Genomic DNA, 19,128 nt, shown 5'->3' on the forward strand with positions numbered 1-19,128 from the left:
GACAATAATTGAAGTGCTAAATGGCCCGTCGGAAAAATAAAAGCAAATTGGGACCTGCACGGAAAGCAAAGGCCAGCGCAGGAGTCCAACAAACCGTCGGAGAGAGTCTGACCGGCCCAGGGGCAGAGCCAAAACTTAAAAGTGTCCAAAGGAAAAAAGAGAAAGCCCCAAAAGAACAACAACAAGGAGGAAGTAAGGGAGGTATAGCATCAAACTCCCTTAAAGACTTTGTGGGAAAGCATTTTAAAAGGGTATTTTCCCCAGCCAAATCTACGGCCACAGAAGAAGGGGAGGAATCATGGAAAGGGGGCTCCTCTTTAATCTTTGATAAACGCGTTGTGGACTCTGTAAATCCGGCCAATCAATCGGTACAATCCCTGATAGGTCATAAAGGGGCAATAAAGTTACTGCAACTCTCTTCTTCTCCGCAATTGTTACTACAGATGTACGAAGAAGCAGATAGCCTGGGTTCAAGGCAAATTGAAGAAGTGGAAGTAGCCCAAACCTCAGATGGAAGTTTTAACGGAATAGAAAGGTCGACTTTACATGGAGTCAAGGACCCAGGGCACATGGACAAAAATGGTGACATAAAACCAATCTCTGGAGATAAATTTAGAATCTTCGGAGACCCCCACATTTTCAATGCTGGAATTGATGTTAAAGCTGCAGAAATTACTCCAAGGCCTGCTGGAAGTAACAATGTTAAACCATGATATTTTAAAAACTCAGAAAATGCACCTCTCTAAAATTGAGGGAGAATTACATGGTATTAGGGGGCAAATGCCATCAATGTTAAGACCTGTCTTGGACCCTGTGGTTACAGCCCCAGTGAGGTAGGGGGAGGAGGAGGTCGTAATTGTTGAGCCCTCATTAGTTAACCATGATGCCAAATCACTAACGGCCGCCCATGAGGTTTATGTATCAAGATGGCCGATGTTGATAAAAAGAAAGGGTGAATATATAACCCATGGCTTATCAAAACGAGCGAGATTGGCAGGAAGAGCTGTACAAGGTAAGGGCAACACAAGAGTTAAAAAGAAAAGGGAGCAGATGGAGATAATTGAAGTACCTGAAGAAGAAACAAAGTCTGATCCCCGCAAAACAGGGAGTGAAGCAAGATTAATTAGAGCAAGTACTTAGAAATCGGGAAGGATGTTAGTAAAAAAGGAAAGCAGTAGTAGGAAACAAAACCATCAGGTGAAAGACATAAAAAGTATAAATCATATACCTCTCAAGGTAGTAAGTACACCCGGTCGTAAGGCCCCCTTAAAGATAAGGTATACCGGGGAAGCAGCTTGGAGGAAGGGACCAGATTGAACACTCAATTGCCCTGGAGGGGGCATAGGCTGGAAGGAGAGGAGGATAAAGGGAATAAGTGGCTTTACTTTGAACAAGTGAAAATGGGAAGAGGTGGGAAAAAATTGAAGAGTTCTTAACAAAGTAGATCCCACATTCTCAAATCATTTGCCCACTGCCCAAATCTAAAAGGAATAGGATCAAAAGATCTTTGTCAGGTGGGATTTCAAGCATCTTGTGATGGTAAGGAGTTTACTAGGGTACTGCTTTACTCTGATTTGGTAAAAACTGCAATAATAAACGCAGAGCAGGAGATAAGTAAAGAAGGGATTAGACTAGTGCCTAAAGAAGAGGTAGTGCTAGAATACAAGGCTTCACAACAGAAAACCTTCCTACTGTTCCATGCAGGGCTAGGAAAGAGACAAGTGAAGCTACATGGAAGTGAAGTGGACCAAGAGTTGGAAAACTTCAATATAGTGGTAAATAATTCAGACCTGATGGAAGCTTGGAAGAACTGGAGTAATAATGCAAGTCTTGCAGGTCCTTCACAGCGTTACTTGGAGAGATCCGAATTTTACGGATCACTAAGTGATGTAGAATAGGAAATCGGGCAGCCACATGGCATAAAACTTGTCTCTTGGAATATAAATGGCCTAGTAACCGAGTTAAAGCAGGAGGTTTTGAAAGAGATTGTAAAAAACAACGATATCATTTGTATACAAGAGACCTGGCTTTGTGGAGAACCCCCCGTAGTTGAAGGATATCGACAAATCCATTGTCCGGCATTAAAATCTAGATCAGGCCGCCCTGCAGGGGGCTTACTGATTTTATTATCAACAAACTTAGTGACCAAAGTATCCCAGTTACCTGTGACATGTAAGTGGCTTTTAGGCTGTAGAATATCAACAACGTTTGCTGATAAAAAATATGAAAATATGCTGGTCCTAAATGTTTATATGCAATGGGGTTCGCAGAAAGATTATGGGGTCGAATTGGTACATTTTAAGAATGATCTGGACTCATTTTGAGATTTGTATGGGACTGATTTGATTTTGTTGGTGGGAGATTTTAATCATAAACTAAATCCTAAATTGTCAGCCCGTTGGTATATAGAAATCCTGGAGTCATGTGAGATAAAAAAAAGCAGAGTTCTCTGAAAGTGTAATACCGACTGAGTTGGGAAATTATGTGGTGACAATACGTTTTTTCTGCCTAAATGGCAGGGTAGCCCAAGATTACCCGGCAAAGAAAACTTTTAAATATGGGTCCCAAAGTTGCCCTATAGACTATGTTTTTATGCTGGCATGGAATTTTGAGCTAGTAAAAGATTTTAGGATTAGCCCTACGGAATGTAGTGACCATAAATTAATGAAGGTGGAGCTGGAAATATCCCCACAGTCTGCTTGTGATAAGGTTATTTTACAAGAGATGGATTACCTGAAGTGGATAACCACTCAGCTACTCGATGCAGCAATTGAGAGTTTAACCAGACTGCAACAAAATGTTGAGTTAGGATGTGTGAGCGGCCAAAATCTATCATGGTTTATAGAGAAAGTAAACCAAGTAGTTAAAAGCATAAGTATAGAACTAAGAACAGATGCGAGGGCTCAAAAGCATAAAGAAAAGTTACAGCCCAATCAAGGAAATTGGTTTAATATAGATTGCTTAAATAAGAAAAAAAAAGTAAGAAGAGAGGAGCGTAGTTTACGCAAAAAGTTTGACCAGGCTAGGGCTGAAAACCTCGCCAAAATAAAGAGAGAATATACCTCATTACTCCGCAACGCAAAAAGGGCCCACAAGGAATCTTGTTGGAGAAAACTATTGGAGGCAATAGAATCTAAGAATATACGTCAGTTCTGGAAGTTAATATGATCAGCCACAGAACCCTCGGTCGCCCCAATGATCTGCGTAGTGGAAGAGGGGGCTTGGGTAGACTATATACAGACATTATATGCCCCGGGAAGTGGAATTGTAATGGAGAGATCAAGAGATTGGAGAGGCCTAGTAGAGAACTTAAAACTAGATTGCTCAAAAGTTAATGTTCTAAGTACAATAAGGTCCTTGAACTTAACAAGAGCAGCAGGCCCAGACAATTTACGAGCCCTGATAATAAATACTAACCAGACCTGGTGGGCGGAATTCTTCTCTAAAATGTTTTTAGTAATCTTAGAACAAGGAAAGATCCCCTCGAACTGGAAGGGTGCAATAATTAGGCCGATACATAAGAAAGGGGATGTCCATGCCCCTAAGAATTACAGACTAATTAACCTATTAGACATAGGAGAAAAAATCTTTGCGAAAATAATACTAAGCAAGTTAAAAGACTGGGTGGAACAAGGATCCATTGTACCAGTGGAACAAAGCGGGTTCAATGAAGGTCACTCCACTATGGATCATTGCTTTTCCATGTGGGCATTAGCCAGAAAGTCGATAGAGCAAAACGGTAAACTGTTTTGCTGCTTTGTCGACTTTCGGGCAGCTTTTGATTCAGTGGACCGTAACAGCCTCTGGGAAGTGCTGGAAAATTATTGAATACCGGATGGCATTCTAAATATCTTAAAAGAATTACACAGTGAAAATTGGGCCCAGGTCATTAGCGATACACAGGAGCACTAACCCATAAAATACCAGTAAAGAATGGCCTTAGACAGGGGTGCGTTTTGGAACCCTTGCTTTTTTCAATCTTCCTAGCAGACCTTCCGGCAGTGCTGGAAATTGAAAGAAGCGCAAGTCCATGTATGAAGAGAAATAAAGTGCCCTGCTTTTTATAGGCCGATGACCTTGTGATCCTTGACCAAACTGAAATGGGTCTGCAGAGGAAATTAAATGTGTTTAAAAATTATTGTGACAAAAAGTTTCTAACTGTTAATATGGAAAATACAAAGGTCTTATGTTTTGGGAAAAGAGTTTAAAAAATTTAGTTGGTTTTTAGGGCAAAATAAATTGGAAATAGTAAGTGAATACAAATACCTAGGCCTTCGGTTTGATAGCGCTTTAAAGTGGAGCATTCATTTGGAGGCTCAAGCCACAAAAGCCTTCTTATCCATCTGTGGGTTGAAAAAATGTAATAAAGAATATGGCGATATGTCACACAGACCAATGTTAAATGCATTTGAAGCTATGATCCCCCCGCAAGTTTTATATGGTGCAGAAGTGCTCTATCTGAGTGTTAAAAGGGGGTGGGATCGCGAAGAAGGAAAGATTTTAAAAATGCTGCTATCTTTACCCAATTGTACCATGATTCAAGCAATCAGAATGGAGGTAGGGCTAATAGCTTGGAATACAAAGACTCAAATGGCCCTACTAAGATTCTGGAAACGCCAGGAGTCAGGTGGCATACAGAAGGTGTCTATATGGTGCAGAGAGGAAATCCAAACCAGTACCCTTGGTTGGGCACGGGATGTAAGGAAAACCATCCAGACCGTAGCGGCTCACCGAAAATTGAGCCTTCTACAGCCGTCCCTGGACATAGGCTTTACAAAGAGAATGCTCAGGGATCATGGGCTTCTATACTCTTGATCACAAGACAATGATTATTTGAAGGTAAAAAAATCTGTTAATTGGGTAAGGAGCGCATGGGAAAAAGAGATACGGTTCCCATATTTGGATTTTTTGCCCAATAAATGGTTAAGACACGAAATCCTAAGGGTTTGTGTGGCCATTAATCCTTGGAAGATAGAAGAAAAAATAAAAGTAGCCTTGATCCAACCAGATGGTATTTGTAAATGTGGCTCAGGTGTAAGAAATTATATCTTACATATATTGCTTGATTGCACATTGATTTTAGTAATACGGAAAGTGTTTTTATGCCCAATATTTTTAAAATATAAGGTAAATTCACGTGTTCAAGCCGCTTGCCTCCTTATGGATATGTTATTTTTAGATATTACAATTGCCATGGGGAAGTTCTTGAAAGCAACAAGAGAATTTGTAATGGAGAGAATAAAGGAGGTGTGTTCATTTTAAGATTTTTAGCGTTCCGCCAACAATGGGAATTTTATGGATTTATATTTGTGTAAACTGTGTTTAAATGAAATGTGGTCTAATTATGCTATCACTATGAGGATCCAAAGTTTTCTCTCTCTCTCTCTCTCTCTCTCTCTCTCTCTCTCACTTTACTAAATGTCTAACCGTGCCCAAAGAAAGCATGAGTTGTAGCACTGAATGTGCCTTAGGTTCTTCACGGTTCCTACCCCAGAGTCTCTTTAAAGTACAGACCAAAGCCTCCTAAATGAGGAATTAGCCGGGCGACAGACCAGAGCTGGACACTAGGCCCTCATTTATGAGAAGTGACGCATCCTTGTGCAGGTGCAGGGATGCGTCACAATTCCGTACGACGCGCTGCGTCAGAATGTTGCGACGCGGAGGCGTCAGATTAATGGAATGGCGCACCATGTCGCAAGTGACGCGGCAAGGCGGAAAAAAGTGACGCACACGCTGCCGTCGTGACGCACCGAAAAGTCACGCAAGTGCGGGAAAAGTGCCGTAAGTCGCAATCGCGGAACTGACGCAAGTGTACGCGTCGCTGCGCCACTATCACGTTGCGTCAGAATCCGGAAAACGCCAAAAATACACGCATCCATCTCCAAATTCTCCCGCAAATGGAAAAAATTGCTACCATGTAGCCTGAAGGACACAGCAGCAGTCAAGGGAACCTTCCACATGGCAGCCAAGATGCCCAGCCTGCAACACAGGGAGAAAAGAGGAAACGGAAAATTAATTTCAGTGCTGAGGAGAACAACATACTCATAAATGAGGTGACAGACCACCAGCACCAGCTTTTTGCAAGTTCCATGTTGCCACTATCAAAAAAAGAGGCTATTTGGCAGTCCATATTGACAAAGGTCAACTGTGTGGCCCAATCTACGCGGACAGTTATTGACCTCAAGAAACGCTGGAATGACATAAAGCGCAGGACAAAAGAAAAAATTGCAAAAAACCGCAAAGAAGCTGGGGTGACAGGAGGAGGCAGCCCATCACAACAGGAAGAGCTGGATGACCCTGAGGAGCGGGTTGCGGCGGTCATCCCAGACGAGTTGGTGGTTGGAATTCCAGGACAGGACAGTGCAGAGCATGAGGAACTGCAAGACACACAGGGTAAGTCCCTACAGGGGGAAATGTGCAAAGAAGGTAATGTTGTGCATTGCATAAACTAAGGTGGCTGGCTCAATTACTGACGTGTTGTGGAAAGAGAAGTCATGCAATGTCATGAACTGTGAAGGGTCTCCAAAAAGTATTGTACCAGGGACATGCACATGTTACATTTGGTAAACACCTACCCCGGTCAAAGTAAAAATATATGTCCAAAGTGAAGTCCCAGCCCATTGCTGCACCTGACAAGTGCCACACGCAGGTGCAAAAATACAACTACCCTCATGAAATAACAATCACACAACATCCTGCAACAGACCGAGTTTCACACTTGTATAACTTGGACTGCTACCACTGTGCTGGCAGGATGCTATTTTGTTCATGTAGTGGTGGCACAATGTGCCACACCCACAATAATAGGCCACAGACAGCCATGTAACATAGTACAACATATCATGTCATTGCATCATTCCCACATTAAAGTGTGATAAAGCGCAATTCCAGGGCTGTTGCTGGGGGTGTACCCAGAAACATCCATGTCCAATTGACAATGTACAATAGCAAAGTCAAACTGTAACTATCACGCTGCGCCACAAAGATATGCATACACAGGGTCTGTGTAAGGCATGCACAACCAGAATAAATACTTACTCTTCCCTCTCTGATATACCCAACATATCGCTTTTGCATTCAAGTGGACACATAGAAAGCCGAAAAATCTTTTGATGACTGCATCATGCAGGAATGTGTCCCTTCCATGCACACAAACACTGATCCCCTGCACCGCTGGACCCCCCTGCAACATGGTGCAAGTCTGCCTGGGTCGGCGCATGCCAAGCATTGTGCACCTGTGTCGTTGTGAAGGACAGGTGACACCAATAAAGAGACCCTACTCATAGTCACCCCATGCAGGCCCAAAAATGTGTCATTGTACGACTTTGTGCATGATGGTTTCAGCCACATTATCTGCATATGTAAGGGAAAGTACTCATGAATGTTACTCAGCATGTGAAGCCCTGTGCCACATTACACAAGCATCATGCATAACATATGCATGGTGGGTCTGCACATCCCAAAATTTTTTCAGTAGTGGTGATGTGCAATGAATCCAAATTTTGGAAATACATTAGCATCTGCCAATTGTGTCAGTACCTCACACCTGCATCATGGTAGGTATAGGGGTGAGGCAGTGTCACCGGGAGAGGCCTGCACCAAGGTTTGCTGTACTTGAATGATGCTCCTCACATGAATGCATGACTTAAGCACTGACCAGCTACGTCTGGATAAATGAAGTATATAACATGAATAACAACATGTATTGACATACAGTGAATACAGCACATCTATGTTGTCACGACCATGGGAATAACATAAGTGTACCAATGGTGTTCTTGCAGTGAAAGAACATCCAACATCAAAAGTGTGCAGGAATGCGCACCATCTCACCGAATGCCTCCATTCATGGTCTGTACCTATGCATGCACTGCAGCACACCTATATTGCAAGGGGCGCAGTCCAGCTGCTAAACATCCAGCAAATATGCACCATAGTTAATTATACAAATGGATCATCAGCCAGTCTGCAGCGCTGTTTGTGTAGCTTAAGTGCCAAGCATGTTTAATCACATTAGTAAGCTGTTGCATACAGATGAGAGCAAATGCTCAGGAGTGATAGCAACTTCTATGTCAATGGCATTGCATGTCCCATCAAAACTATGGCAATGACATGCAAAGTAGGCGTGACGTATCCAAATAATGCCAACAAGTTCACTAACTGCACCTTGCAAGATTAGCAAGGCTGTCACAGACATGAGAGAAACAAGCAAACTCATGCAAATGCACAATAGCTCCCGGAATGTAAAGCCACAACATACATGTCTCTAAGGAAGGTGACAATTCGTGGCACAACATATATGCATGGGAGTGGTACTGGACAGCGCTGCAAACAAGGTTACAGGGTTGCCCTGTGACAAAGATACACTCGACAAATGTGCAACAACAACAATATTGTGTGCATTCCTATGGCGCAACCATGAAAATTGTTGCTGCAAGAAGACAGCGAGGCAACACTTCTCACCATGTCCCTCCTTGCAATAGCATGGATGTATAGTACCCACTGGACATTGCTCCATGATTCAAGCAATGACAGATCCATTCCAAATCATAATGTCAGTGTATGCACAACCATGCCACAACTCCACCAATGCATAGTGGCAGACGATGCCAATGGCACTGCCCACACACATGGCTGACATGGGGTAGGGGGAAAGTAGGGATGCAAGTACATTCATGAGGGGTGCAGAAATGATGGTGTCATTCGAGATCCTAACAGTGCTATGTGTGTGCTGTAGTGTCACAAGTATTTAAGCATTGGTGGACTGTCTTTGCACAGGGAGTGGATGAGATGTCATGCAGTGTCCTTGCTCCAGCTGCAAGAGAGTGCAAGGATGGCAGTGGTGATTGCTGGTCAAGTCACATATGTCCTGCATTCAATGATGGTAGTGCCAGGAGAGTATGAAGTCAGACCTGAATCAGAAGTACATGCAGCTGTACTACAGGTACTTAACCGTGTCCTGTTCAGTGGTATGTTGAGGTCCCTTGATGCTTGTGTCTGATGTCAGTGAAGTTAACCTGGAGGTGTTGTTGGTCAGGTAACTTAACCTGCTGAGGTGGAACTGGAGGTCATTGAGAGGGATGCTGTCTGTGGATGTCACACACTGGGGTGCAATGATGTCAACAATGGTGTTGGAGAATGGAGCACATGGCCTGTGTGTCATGCACATGAGTGTGCTGCTGAGTATGGCCATGGGCCTGGTCACGATAATGTAGTTGTCGTAGTACATGGTCAACCATGGCACATTAGAGTGCATGCTCATTTTGAGTGTACCAGTGTATGGGTTAACAATGCCTCTTCTATGATTGTTGTGCTGCCACATGCAGGTGACCCAGAAGTTGTCAGTGACAGTGATGGTGATGTCTGTAGCAGAGTTACGTCCTGGCAGGTGAGGCGGCGTACAGGGTTGAAGGTGAGGAGCTAGCTGACATTGTATTGTTGCAGTGTCCAAGAGGAAAAAACCTTGGTTCACAGTGTGGACCTGAGCCAGTCAAATGCAAACAGCGTAGACTATGGTTGCCGTAGTCATATGCGATGACCATTTAAATGTATGCTGCACAATGTCAACAATGCAATGCATGTGTACCAAAATATAATTTCTAAATTCTTCTTTGTGACCCCAATTATGTTGTGATGTAAGTACTACATGTGGTAATGTGTGTCAGTAAGAACAAAAAAGAAATAGTGACAAATCTTAAAAATAACAAAAATGTTGTGCATTTATGTGTCAAATAATAACAATTGGTTGTGTCATGGGGGACATATGTCTGAACTATTATTTGTATAGATGTACATCATGAGAAATAGGGGGTCAAATTTTGAGAATATGAACAAATGCTGTGTATATATTTTTTGGCTATGAAAAATGGTGTGTGCATTACTCACTAATCTGACTCAATTGTGTGTGTCGTGGTTGTTCATAAAGGTATTTAATGCTTCAGGTCTGGGTGTGTGGTGACAAGGATACTTTGTCCATGTACTCACTGAACTTTGAACAGTGTATTTAAAGTCTCCGCTGTGCAACACCTACTCTACAGTTGCAACATGCCTAGTATGAACAATGAATTCAATGGAATGTGATGACATGGCATGTGTTGGTATTATGTATGTGCCTTTTGGTACAAGAGTGTCACACCTGCTCTGCATGGGGGCACAGTGGCAAACATTGGCAATTGGGGGGGGACAGCTGTGAGTTAACAAATGCAGGAAAGAACAATCAATGTCTTATGGATGCAGGGATGTGTGTGTGAGTGTGTGCTGCAAAACATATTGTGGCCCATTCACAGAATGAACTGAAGACTCAATCCAAAACTTACTACTATATTGGTATTCACAGAATGCACTTACTAATTTTAGCATTCACAGAATTAACTTAATACTTTTGGTATTCACAGAAGTTAGGATTTTGTCTTAAGTTTCTCTGAAGACAGACTGAAGACAGACTAAAGGCAAAATCCTAACTTCTGTGAATACCAAAAGTACTAAGTTCATTCTGTGAATGCCAAAAGTAGTAAGTGCATTCTGTCAACACCAAAAATGTATCAAATTTAGGATTGAGTCTTAAGTTTGTTTTGTGAATCTGGCACACATTGAGGGAAGTCTCACCTCAAAGCTGTGTCCCATTTCTCTTGAGCCTATGCAACCCTACCTTTGTGTCACGTAAAATGAATTAGCCAGCCAGGCTCACTACTCTGAGTCAATCACAACGCTGTGAAGTGCTGGCGTGACTTGTAATTGGAAATGGGATAAGTCATGCAGCCACATGCTGGAGTGTCGGCCATGTTTGACATGGAGGCTGAAATGCAGCCTGCATACCAAACATGGAAGTGGGTATAACTGCTCTGGTCATCATGGGTGGCACCTGAGTCATCTTGCCAATATGCACATGACCCACCTCATCTAAGATGTCCCCTACCCACCCTCCCATGCCATGATGACACATAGCATGATCACATCAGTCACTCATCCCTTGTGTCTCCATAATAAGTCAGTTCAGTGCTCTCATCTGAGCCCACACTCCACATATGGTCTATGAACTACCACTAAGGGCCCCACCCCTGTCTTCATGTGTTCCGTCATCACTGAATATTGTACCTCACAATTAGCCTACTCAATATCAGCCGCTGTGCAAGCGCACAGCAGACGCATGTACATGGTGTGCTGAAGGCACGCCTATGGGAAGTCTGAATGCGCACATCTGTGTCCCAAATGCAATCATTTCCAGCTGCAACTGATATACAGTCATTCACTGATGCAGCTCAGCCAGCCTCCATGCACTCATACATGGAAAACATTGGAGAATGACAACAGGCCTTTGCAAACATGACCCGCAGACATTTCATATGCCTACACTGCTGACAAACCTCAACCACCACCATGGTCTCAAACACAGCCAACACCAGCGTTACTGCAAGTGAAAGTCACACATGGATACACAACTGCGCATACCACACCTCCACCCTCTGCAAGCCTAACAAACAGCATTACAGGGACACGGCATGGTAGAGCACTGATCTCTAAGAAGCAAGAGGCACCAGCAGATACCTTGGTCAGAACTGTATAAACACCAAGACACCTGAAATGTAAAACACATACATGGACGCAATGAGGGAGTACCACAAATAAATAATCCAACATAATGGAAAGTCCTGCAAACTCGTCAAGGTCCTGCATGAATACAACAACCTATGCTGCAAAGCTACATACATCACCCTGGCACTACAGACCTGTGATAAGTGTCCAACAAAGTTCACCATAAACAAAAAAAATTCACTACAACAACTTTGCCGTACACATGAGATGCCACAGGCAGCACCACCCAAACCTCTCCCAACACAACAGCCATACTACCATACCCACCGGGACACCAGTCACAGCTCAATGCACCCCCTCCAACATGAGATACAGCCACCTGTGGGATCACTACAGCCCTGTCCTCATTACATCAACAACAGCACCAAGATCACCCTCCTCCGGGACCAGGAGCTGTGAGTGTGCTCAGACACAGACTAACACCACACAGATTTGCTACACTACATGAAGCAGGATTCAAAGGAACAACGCTTAACTGGGTCACTCATCCCAGCAAGAGGTCCAAGGATGAGACTGACAACCTTCGCCTTTAAAATCACGTAATTCCAATGCTGAATGCAAGAGGGACCATCTATGTGTCTGACCCTTATCAACATCAACAGGGCTGCCTCAGCGCCGTTTGAAACCAAACACAGCCTCAACATTGTATCCATTGCTGATGACAGACAGCTCATACTCTCTCACACCTAAGACTACACCAACCAAACACTTGAAATACATTGAGGAATGCATTACGTCGCAGTCTGCATGAACCACAGCTGCATGAAATAAAAATCAGAGAATACAGAAGTCTGTGTCCTTGGAACAACTCCTTCAGCATGTAAAAACACATGTTGGAACTACCATTCTGATGGGAAGGGTCTGCCGCTAATGCTCAAAGAGATAGGTCTTGTTGAGTCTTCTGAATGGGAGTAGGTCCTGGGTCTGCCGTAGATGGGCCGGGAGGGTGTGCAAGGTCTTGGCGGCGAGGTAGGACAAGGAACTGCTGCTGGAGGTTGGTCATAGGATGCGGTGGACAGTGGTGAGGGGGAGGCTGGTGGAGCGGACCTGGCGTGTGGCGGTGTAGAAGCTGAGTCTGCTGCACAGGTAGGCTGGTCCGGCCTACTGGAGTGCATTGTGTGTCTGGGTCTGGAGCTTGAAGCTGATCCACTTGCTGATGGGGAACCAGTGTAGGTCTCACATTTGGGGGATGATGTTGCTGCGGTGGGGGACGTTGACAATCAATGAGCCGTAAGTGTATTGGATGCGTTGCAGCAGTTTTAGGTGTTTGTCTGGGAATCCTGCGTACAGTGCGTTGCGGTAGTCCAGTCTGCTGGTGCTCAGGGCCTGCGTCACAGTTATTTTTGTCTGGGGTGGGGATCCACTTGTGGATCCTGCATAGCATGCGGAGGCAGTTGTAGCATGAGGAGGAGATGGTGTCGACCTGCTCAGACATGGAGAGGGAGGAGTGCTGGATGTATTGTAAGTTGCGTGCATGGTCAGTGGGTTTTGTTGCTGTTCCCAGTGTGGTTGCCCGACAGGAGTCGTCCCAGGCTGAGGGTGTGGGTCCGAGGATGAGGACCTGTGTCATGTCCAAGTACAGTTTCAGACTGCTGATCCTCATCCAGTTGGTGAGGGACTTCATTCCCTCGTGGAGGTTTGTTCAGGGTGTGTGTGGATCCCTGGTGATGGAGAGGATGACGTGGGTGTTGTTGGTGTAGGAGATGATGTAGAGGCTGTGATGGCGGCCCACGTGCACGAGGGGGACATGTACATGTTGAACAGTGTTGGGCTGAGGGATGACCCCTGGGGTACACCGCAGATGATGTTGATGGCGTCCGATTTGATGGATGGGTTACGGACACTCTGGACGCTCTGGGTTCTGCCGGAGAGTAAGGACTTTGTCCAGTCTAGGGCCTTCAATTGGAATCATGATTCTCGGACGTGTGTCTTCAGAGTGTGATGGCATACCGTGTCAAAGGTGGTTGACTGGTCCAGGAGGAAGAGGGCTGCTGTCTTGGTGCTGGCTAGTTGCTGCATGATGTTGTCTGTGCCGGACATGTGGACTGTCTTGCTGCTGTATGTACGTATGAACCCGGACTGGGACGGGTCAAACATGTTGGGGTCTACCAGCTCGCGGCTCAATTGCATGTTGATGATTACCTAGATGACCTTCGTTGGGAACGTGAGCAGGGAGATGGGCCGTGAGTCCTCGAGGGCATTGGGGTGTGCCTTGTGCCTCTTGAGGAGGGCATTGCTTGTGGCGTGCTTCCATATTTCATGGAATGTTGCTGCATTGAAGAAGATGTAGATGAACATGTGTAGTTGTGGTATGATCGCTTCCTCTGCTTTGTACAATAAGTGGTGTGGTGATGGTACTGCTGGTGATCCAGAGTGTATGGAGTTCATGACCCTGTGTGTTGCGTCCTTGTCGACGTAGTACCATGAGGTGCTGTGGTTGGCGCTGGTGGTCCTCGCCGGGGAGGTGGAGTCTGGCATAGTTGGGGTGGTTGTGGTGGTGAAGCTGTCATCGATGTCACCAAATGTGCGCTGTGAGAAGATGGACAGTGAGTCCCACACTTCTTGTGAGGGTGGGATGTTGATAACGTTTGTGCATGGGTTTCTCTGTTCAATAACAATGCAGAAGACCTCATTGCTGTCGTGTGCATTGGTATCCAGACAGGCTTGGAAGGATGAGCTCTTTGCCAATCTGTTGAGGTGGTGATGTGTACACGTGGCGTCCTTGTGGACTGTGTGGTTGGGCAGTGTGTGTCCATGGAGCCATGTTCACTCCATCTTCCGGCATGTGCGTTGGTAGGTCTGGAGGTAGTCGGTGAACCGGGTGGCTCTGTTGCAGGTGTGGCTGTTGGAGGGTAACGTGAGTGGGGCAAAGGTGTTGGTGCAGCCCTACATACACTGTCAGAGTGTTTGGGCACTGGCGACTGGGTTGGTGGGGTTGTAGTTCGGGCTGTGGCTGAGGGGTGTGACCAGCTGGTCTACGTTTACTTTTACCCAGCATTGGTGAGGCAGCAGTTGTCTGCGGTGGTGTGTGGTTGATTAATAGAAGGTAAAATTGATGCTGCGGTGGTCGGTCGAGTGCAGTTCTGTGGTGTGGTTGGAGGTGATGTGGGTGCCTGTTGAGAAGACGGGGTACAGCTTGTGGCTGGCGGCGTGGGTTTGGTCCTGAGTTGTCTGCAGCCGGGTCTGGTGAGGTCGTTGATCAGTATGGTGGAGTTGTCGTCGTTGTTGTCCTTGAGGTGTAAGGTCAGGTCCCACAGGATGATGTAGTGCGGGGAGGGGAGTGCTTGGGTGCTGGCGAGGTCATTGATGGAGCAGCAGAACTGAGCACAGGGTCGGTGTGCTGTACATGAGGGTTCCCTGGGGGTGGTGTTGGGTGTCGGTGTGGATGTTCATGTGCAGGTGGTTGGCGGTGTTGATGGTGTTGTCTGCATGGGTGCCGACCTTGAGGTAAGACTTGTGGTTGATGATGACCCATCCACCAAATCAGTCAGCGCAATCCCTGAGGTTGAACTTGTAGCTGTCTGGGATGTCTATGGTGATGTTGGTCGCAGAGGAGTAGTTCCACCAGGTCACGTTTAATAATCACACATCTGGGGCTGAGGTGTCCAGCAGATCCCAGAGCCACATGGGCTGTGTTCGTGTGGAGTGGGTGTTGTGGATAATGCATCGGAGGTGGCTGGGTCCACTCCATGGGGGTTTGGTGGCTCAGTTGCATGTGAAGCTGCATGTGCGGCAGGAGAAGGGTCCCGTGTGTATGTTATTGTGGTGGCCTGGAAGCAAGTGTTATATTGGCCAGCATTGAGTGCATGGAGGGTACAGGCGTAGTACTGGAGTCTGGTGTAGGTGCGATAGTGGCCACAAGAGGTCCTGCTGCTGGGCATGATCCAGGCGCAGATGGCTGCAGCCTGGCCTGCTTAAGGTGTGCCTCTGGTGCGCAAGTAGCACAGTCGAGCAAAGTTTGGCACATATGGGGATGTGGGAGGGAGGAGCAGCTGGTAGGTGGGAGCAGCAAGTGTGCATGGGGTGGTGGAACAGTGGCACTGCAAACAAAATGGGTGTGCAAACAGGGTGAAAACTAGTTGCACTGAGGCCACTAACGGGACACTAATATGGTAGTTCTGCACACCTGCCAGTGTGTACTCAGCAGCGGCAACAGGGGCACACAGGGGGAGCTGGGTGTAGGTTGAGCAACATACCAGGAGCAATCTGGATTATCCAAATATAACGTAATTAGCATGAAGACACAGGAAATGGGCCACACACAAAAAACACAGCCGTGATGGCTATGACAGGTGGGATGATGTGAGATGGTAAGAAATCCATGTCCCACATCCTCAGTAATTGTGGCCTGATGTCTGTTGCACACATATAGAGTGCAAAATGCCACATGGACTTGCTACTGTGCTGGAATGTGTCCCCAATATACACCAACAAAACAGACATCAGGACATGCACTCAAGTTGAATGTTGCAAACATTTTGTATCCATCAAATGATTCATGCCATGTAATTTTAGGTAACATGAGTGATGATGTGTAGCTTTAACTTTGACATGTTGACACACATCCAAGTCAAAAAGGGTAGATGACTCAAAATTGTGCATCTGTACACCATATGTCAGACATGATCATAAACATACATCTATTTTTTATTTCAGGGCATGGTACACCTACTCATGAGCAGGAACCTATGTTTGAATCCGATGATGAGGGCGGTGAAAGTGTAACAAGTCTGGACACAGGAATCATCCAGGACCTGTTACAATCAATACAAACTCCCTCTCCCCCCACAAGAAGGCAAAGCAGCACAGTGGGATCTCCGCCTGCCCAACATGGAAGCACTCCTACGCCACCTGCCACAACATCTGAGCCTCACCAGTCACCGAACACGCTAAATTCCTTTGAACAACGTGTTGTGGATGTACAGGGTCAGTCGGCACAGGAGGTGCGTAAAGGGATTGAGAGCATGGCAGGCACCCTAGAGGGAGTGCTCCGTTGCCTAACATCAAATACTGGCAGTGCGGAAACTGGTAGCAGCAACGAAGCACCACCACGTACTTTGTTTCACGCCATGAATGACATTTCAGAAGTCATGAAGCAGAGGCACAGACAAATGCCTAACACAAGTGCCAGCCTTGAAGTGGCCAACAGGCTGAGGGAAATTCAGGACACCCTCAAAGAAATGAATGCAAAACAGGATGCATACCTGACAAAATTGGCTGACTACCAATGGGATGTTACAGCTGTGCTTGAAAACCACCAAGTCATGCTGAGTGCATTTATGCGGTACCTGATGGGCATGGAACCTGATGCAGGTACAATCCCATCAACATCTGCAGTCCCTGATGTGTCTATGCCTCCTGTGTTGACTGCACCACTGATTACACCATCAGCTGTGACAACAAACACATCTGATGAAGAAGAATCAGAAGATTGTCCAGTCCTCCACAGAACCATGCGTTAGCATCACATATTGTACCAGGACAATACATAAACACTGTCTGGTGCTCATAATACTGACATTGTACCCCAGTAATGACGAAAAACAAATTACTGCTAGGCAATGGATGTACAATTAATTATCTGTGGCCTCCCTCCATGAGGTGAACGTATGATGTTGACATTCCCTTATCACACAATAAAAAACTACTCACTCATGCATGTCACAAATGTCATGTTGATGTATGGACTGTGCATGTACATCCTCAACCCTACTGTATGTGTCCCTTGATTATTAGAGTCCTGTCATACCTTGCTACTTGCTAAGTTGTGACACTTACATTAATTTGCAACCACAACATGCAATGTCCAACTGGCAACATTCATAAAGTGACTAGTAACGTGTGTACTACAGCATTGCTAATGTGCAACATAACAAATGATGTCATAAGTTAGAATGACTAACACTACAAGTTCGTACAAGGAGGGGGTGAGTGGGAAAATCAGATCTGCTTGCACACTAACATAAATGTGGGTCAGTCCAAGGTGTGTGTATGTGATGATGAAATATCTGACATACCACATGTATGTATGAAAGCAAAACATCAGTACGTGGCTGGCATCAAAGGCACATCCTAAGGTAAGATAAGTAGCAGACAATTTTATTAACTTAAGCACAGGAATAGGGACATGCTTCACACCAGTGATTGCAACAACATCACTCAACACTCCAATGGTGTCTCATGTATGAAGTCCTACAAACACTTCAGTGCTGCTGCAAAGACTGTGACCCTCATGCCTTAATGCCTAGTGGCACTGAAGCATATCGATTATCACTTTTCTAATGTGATTCAAGGCTGTCATTGATGTGGCTCAGTGTGCCAGATGTATGTTGACACGCTGACGGACAAAATTTGCTGCGGAATTAGCCATGGCAAGATGACTTACATGACATGTCAGAATAGAGATGTCCTGACACATATGTGAAGCTGAGCGAATGGCAAATCCTCGCCACACCACTGATCCTTGATCACGGTTACACCTTTCATTTGGAGAAGTGGGAACGTGACCAATTTCAAGCTTGGAGTCTGTTTAAAAATCCACTAAATAGCTATGTGAAAATAAGTCAGCCAAGATACTTCCACAATAAGTACTTATGTACAGGCCTGTCACACAGATTATTGTGCTACTACACACAAGAAATGTCTTTCCCCAATTTAAATGCCCCAATACACTCGTGGTACAATCTGTAGCACTAGTACAATGTAGATTGCCAATGAGGCCGTTTCCCAGTGGCACCATGGTGTGTCTGTGCCTTGTTCACTGTATTGTGCCCTTGGTGTGTGTGTCTGCTGTTCCTGATAGGGCTAATTTGGCCTGTCTGTTGTGTATCCCCTGTATTTGCTCTGTTTTCACACTGACTTTTACTTGCCACTGCAGTTACCTGTCCATCCAGCACCCACACACGTCCATGCTCCAGCTACAAGCTGCTCACCCTACACACGACCCCAGCTGAATGGTGGATTATGTATATAGGTACCATTGTTGTGCGGAGTTCAAGCACATCAGTGAACATACACAACTTGCGCAAGACCAGCTGAAGTTAGCCTGGTTGTTAAAACCACTCCCACTACAAATGCAGCACTCCATGTATGCAACCTTGTGAGATAATACAACTGTCTGCTCAGGACACTGTGCAAATACCAAGCAACAGTCTCTTGTTGACACTGCTGAAGCACCTTACCCCGTCTGCTGACAATTACAGCTATGAACAGCCAGCTGTATGCCAATGCACAGCGGTGCCTGAGCTGCATCCTCCTACACACATGTCCTGCGCACAGATATGGCATATAAATGTGTGAGGACAACTACAGCCTCTGGCACTAGTTACGTTGCCTGGGTCACATCTGCAACTGGCATTGCATACGCAATCCACAACTTGTACAAGATCATGCAGAAATACGGGCACAAGCACCATGGAGGGATGCCTTGCCATCATCTTCAGGAACTGCCTCCAACAGACTAATGCCATTATGATCAAGTGATTGCACAGTCCTGAACATGTCCACTCCTGTATCAAAGTCAACTACAGGACAACT

General features: G+C 45.5%; 1 protein-coding gene across 1 annotated transcript; it reads left to right on the top strand.

Annotated features, from left to right (window-relative positions):
* Positions 1-967: 967 nt before the first annotated feature.
* Positions 968-17,054, top strand: LOC147749163 (uncharacterized). Its single transcript, XM_086929539.1, has 3 exons — positions 968-1,012; positions 5,922-6,393; positions 16,249-17,054. Exons 1-3 carry the CDS (start codon positions 968-970, stop codon positions 17,052-17,054), a joined length of 1,323 nt encoding a protein of 440 aa, XP_086785665.1.
* Positions 17,055-19,128: the final 2,074 nt, after the last annotated feature.

This window comes from Lissotriton vulgaris, chromosome 1_1 (genome assembly GCF_964263255.1).
Source record: "Lissotriton vulgaris chromosome 1_1, aLisVul1.2, whole genome shotgun sequence".
NCBI lineage: Eukaryota > Metazoa > Chordata > Amphibia > Caudata > Salamandridae > Lissotriton > Lissotriton vulgaris.

Excerpts from the sequence above, each read along its gene's own strand:
- LOC147749163 (XM_086929539.1), top strand. The coding sequence starts at position 968 with ATGGCTTATCAAAACGAGCGAGATTGGCAGGAAGAGCTGTACAAG. Across the intron at positions 1,013-5,921 it reads GGCAGGAAGAGCTGTACAAG|CCTGAAGGACACAGCAGCAG; the intron begins GTAAGGGCAACA and ends GCTACCATGTAG. Across the intron at positions 6,394-16,248 it reads GGAACTGCAAGACACACAGG|GGCATGGTACACCTACTCAT; the intron begins GTAAGTCCCTAC and ends TTTTTATTTCAG.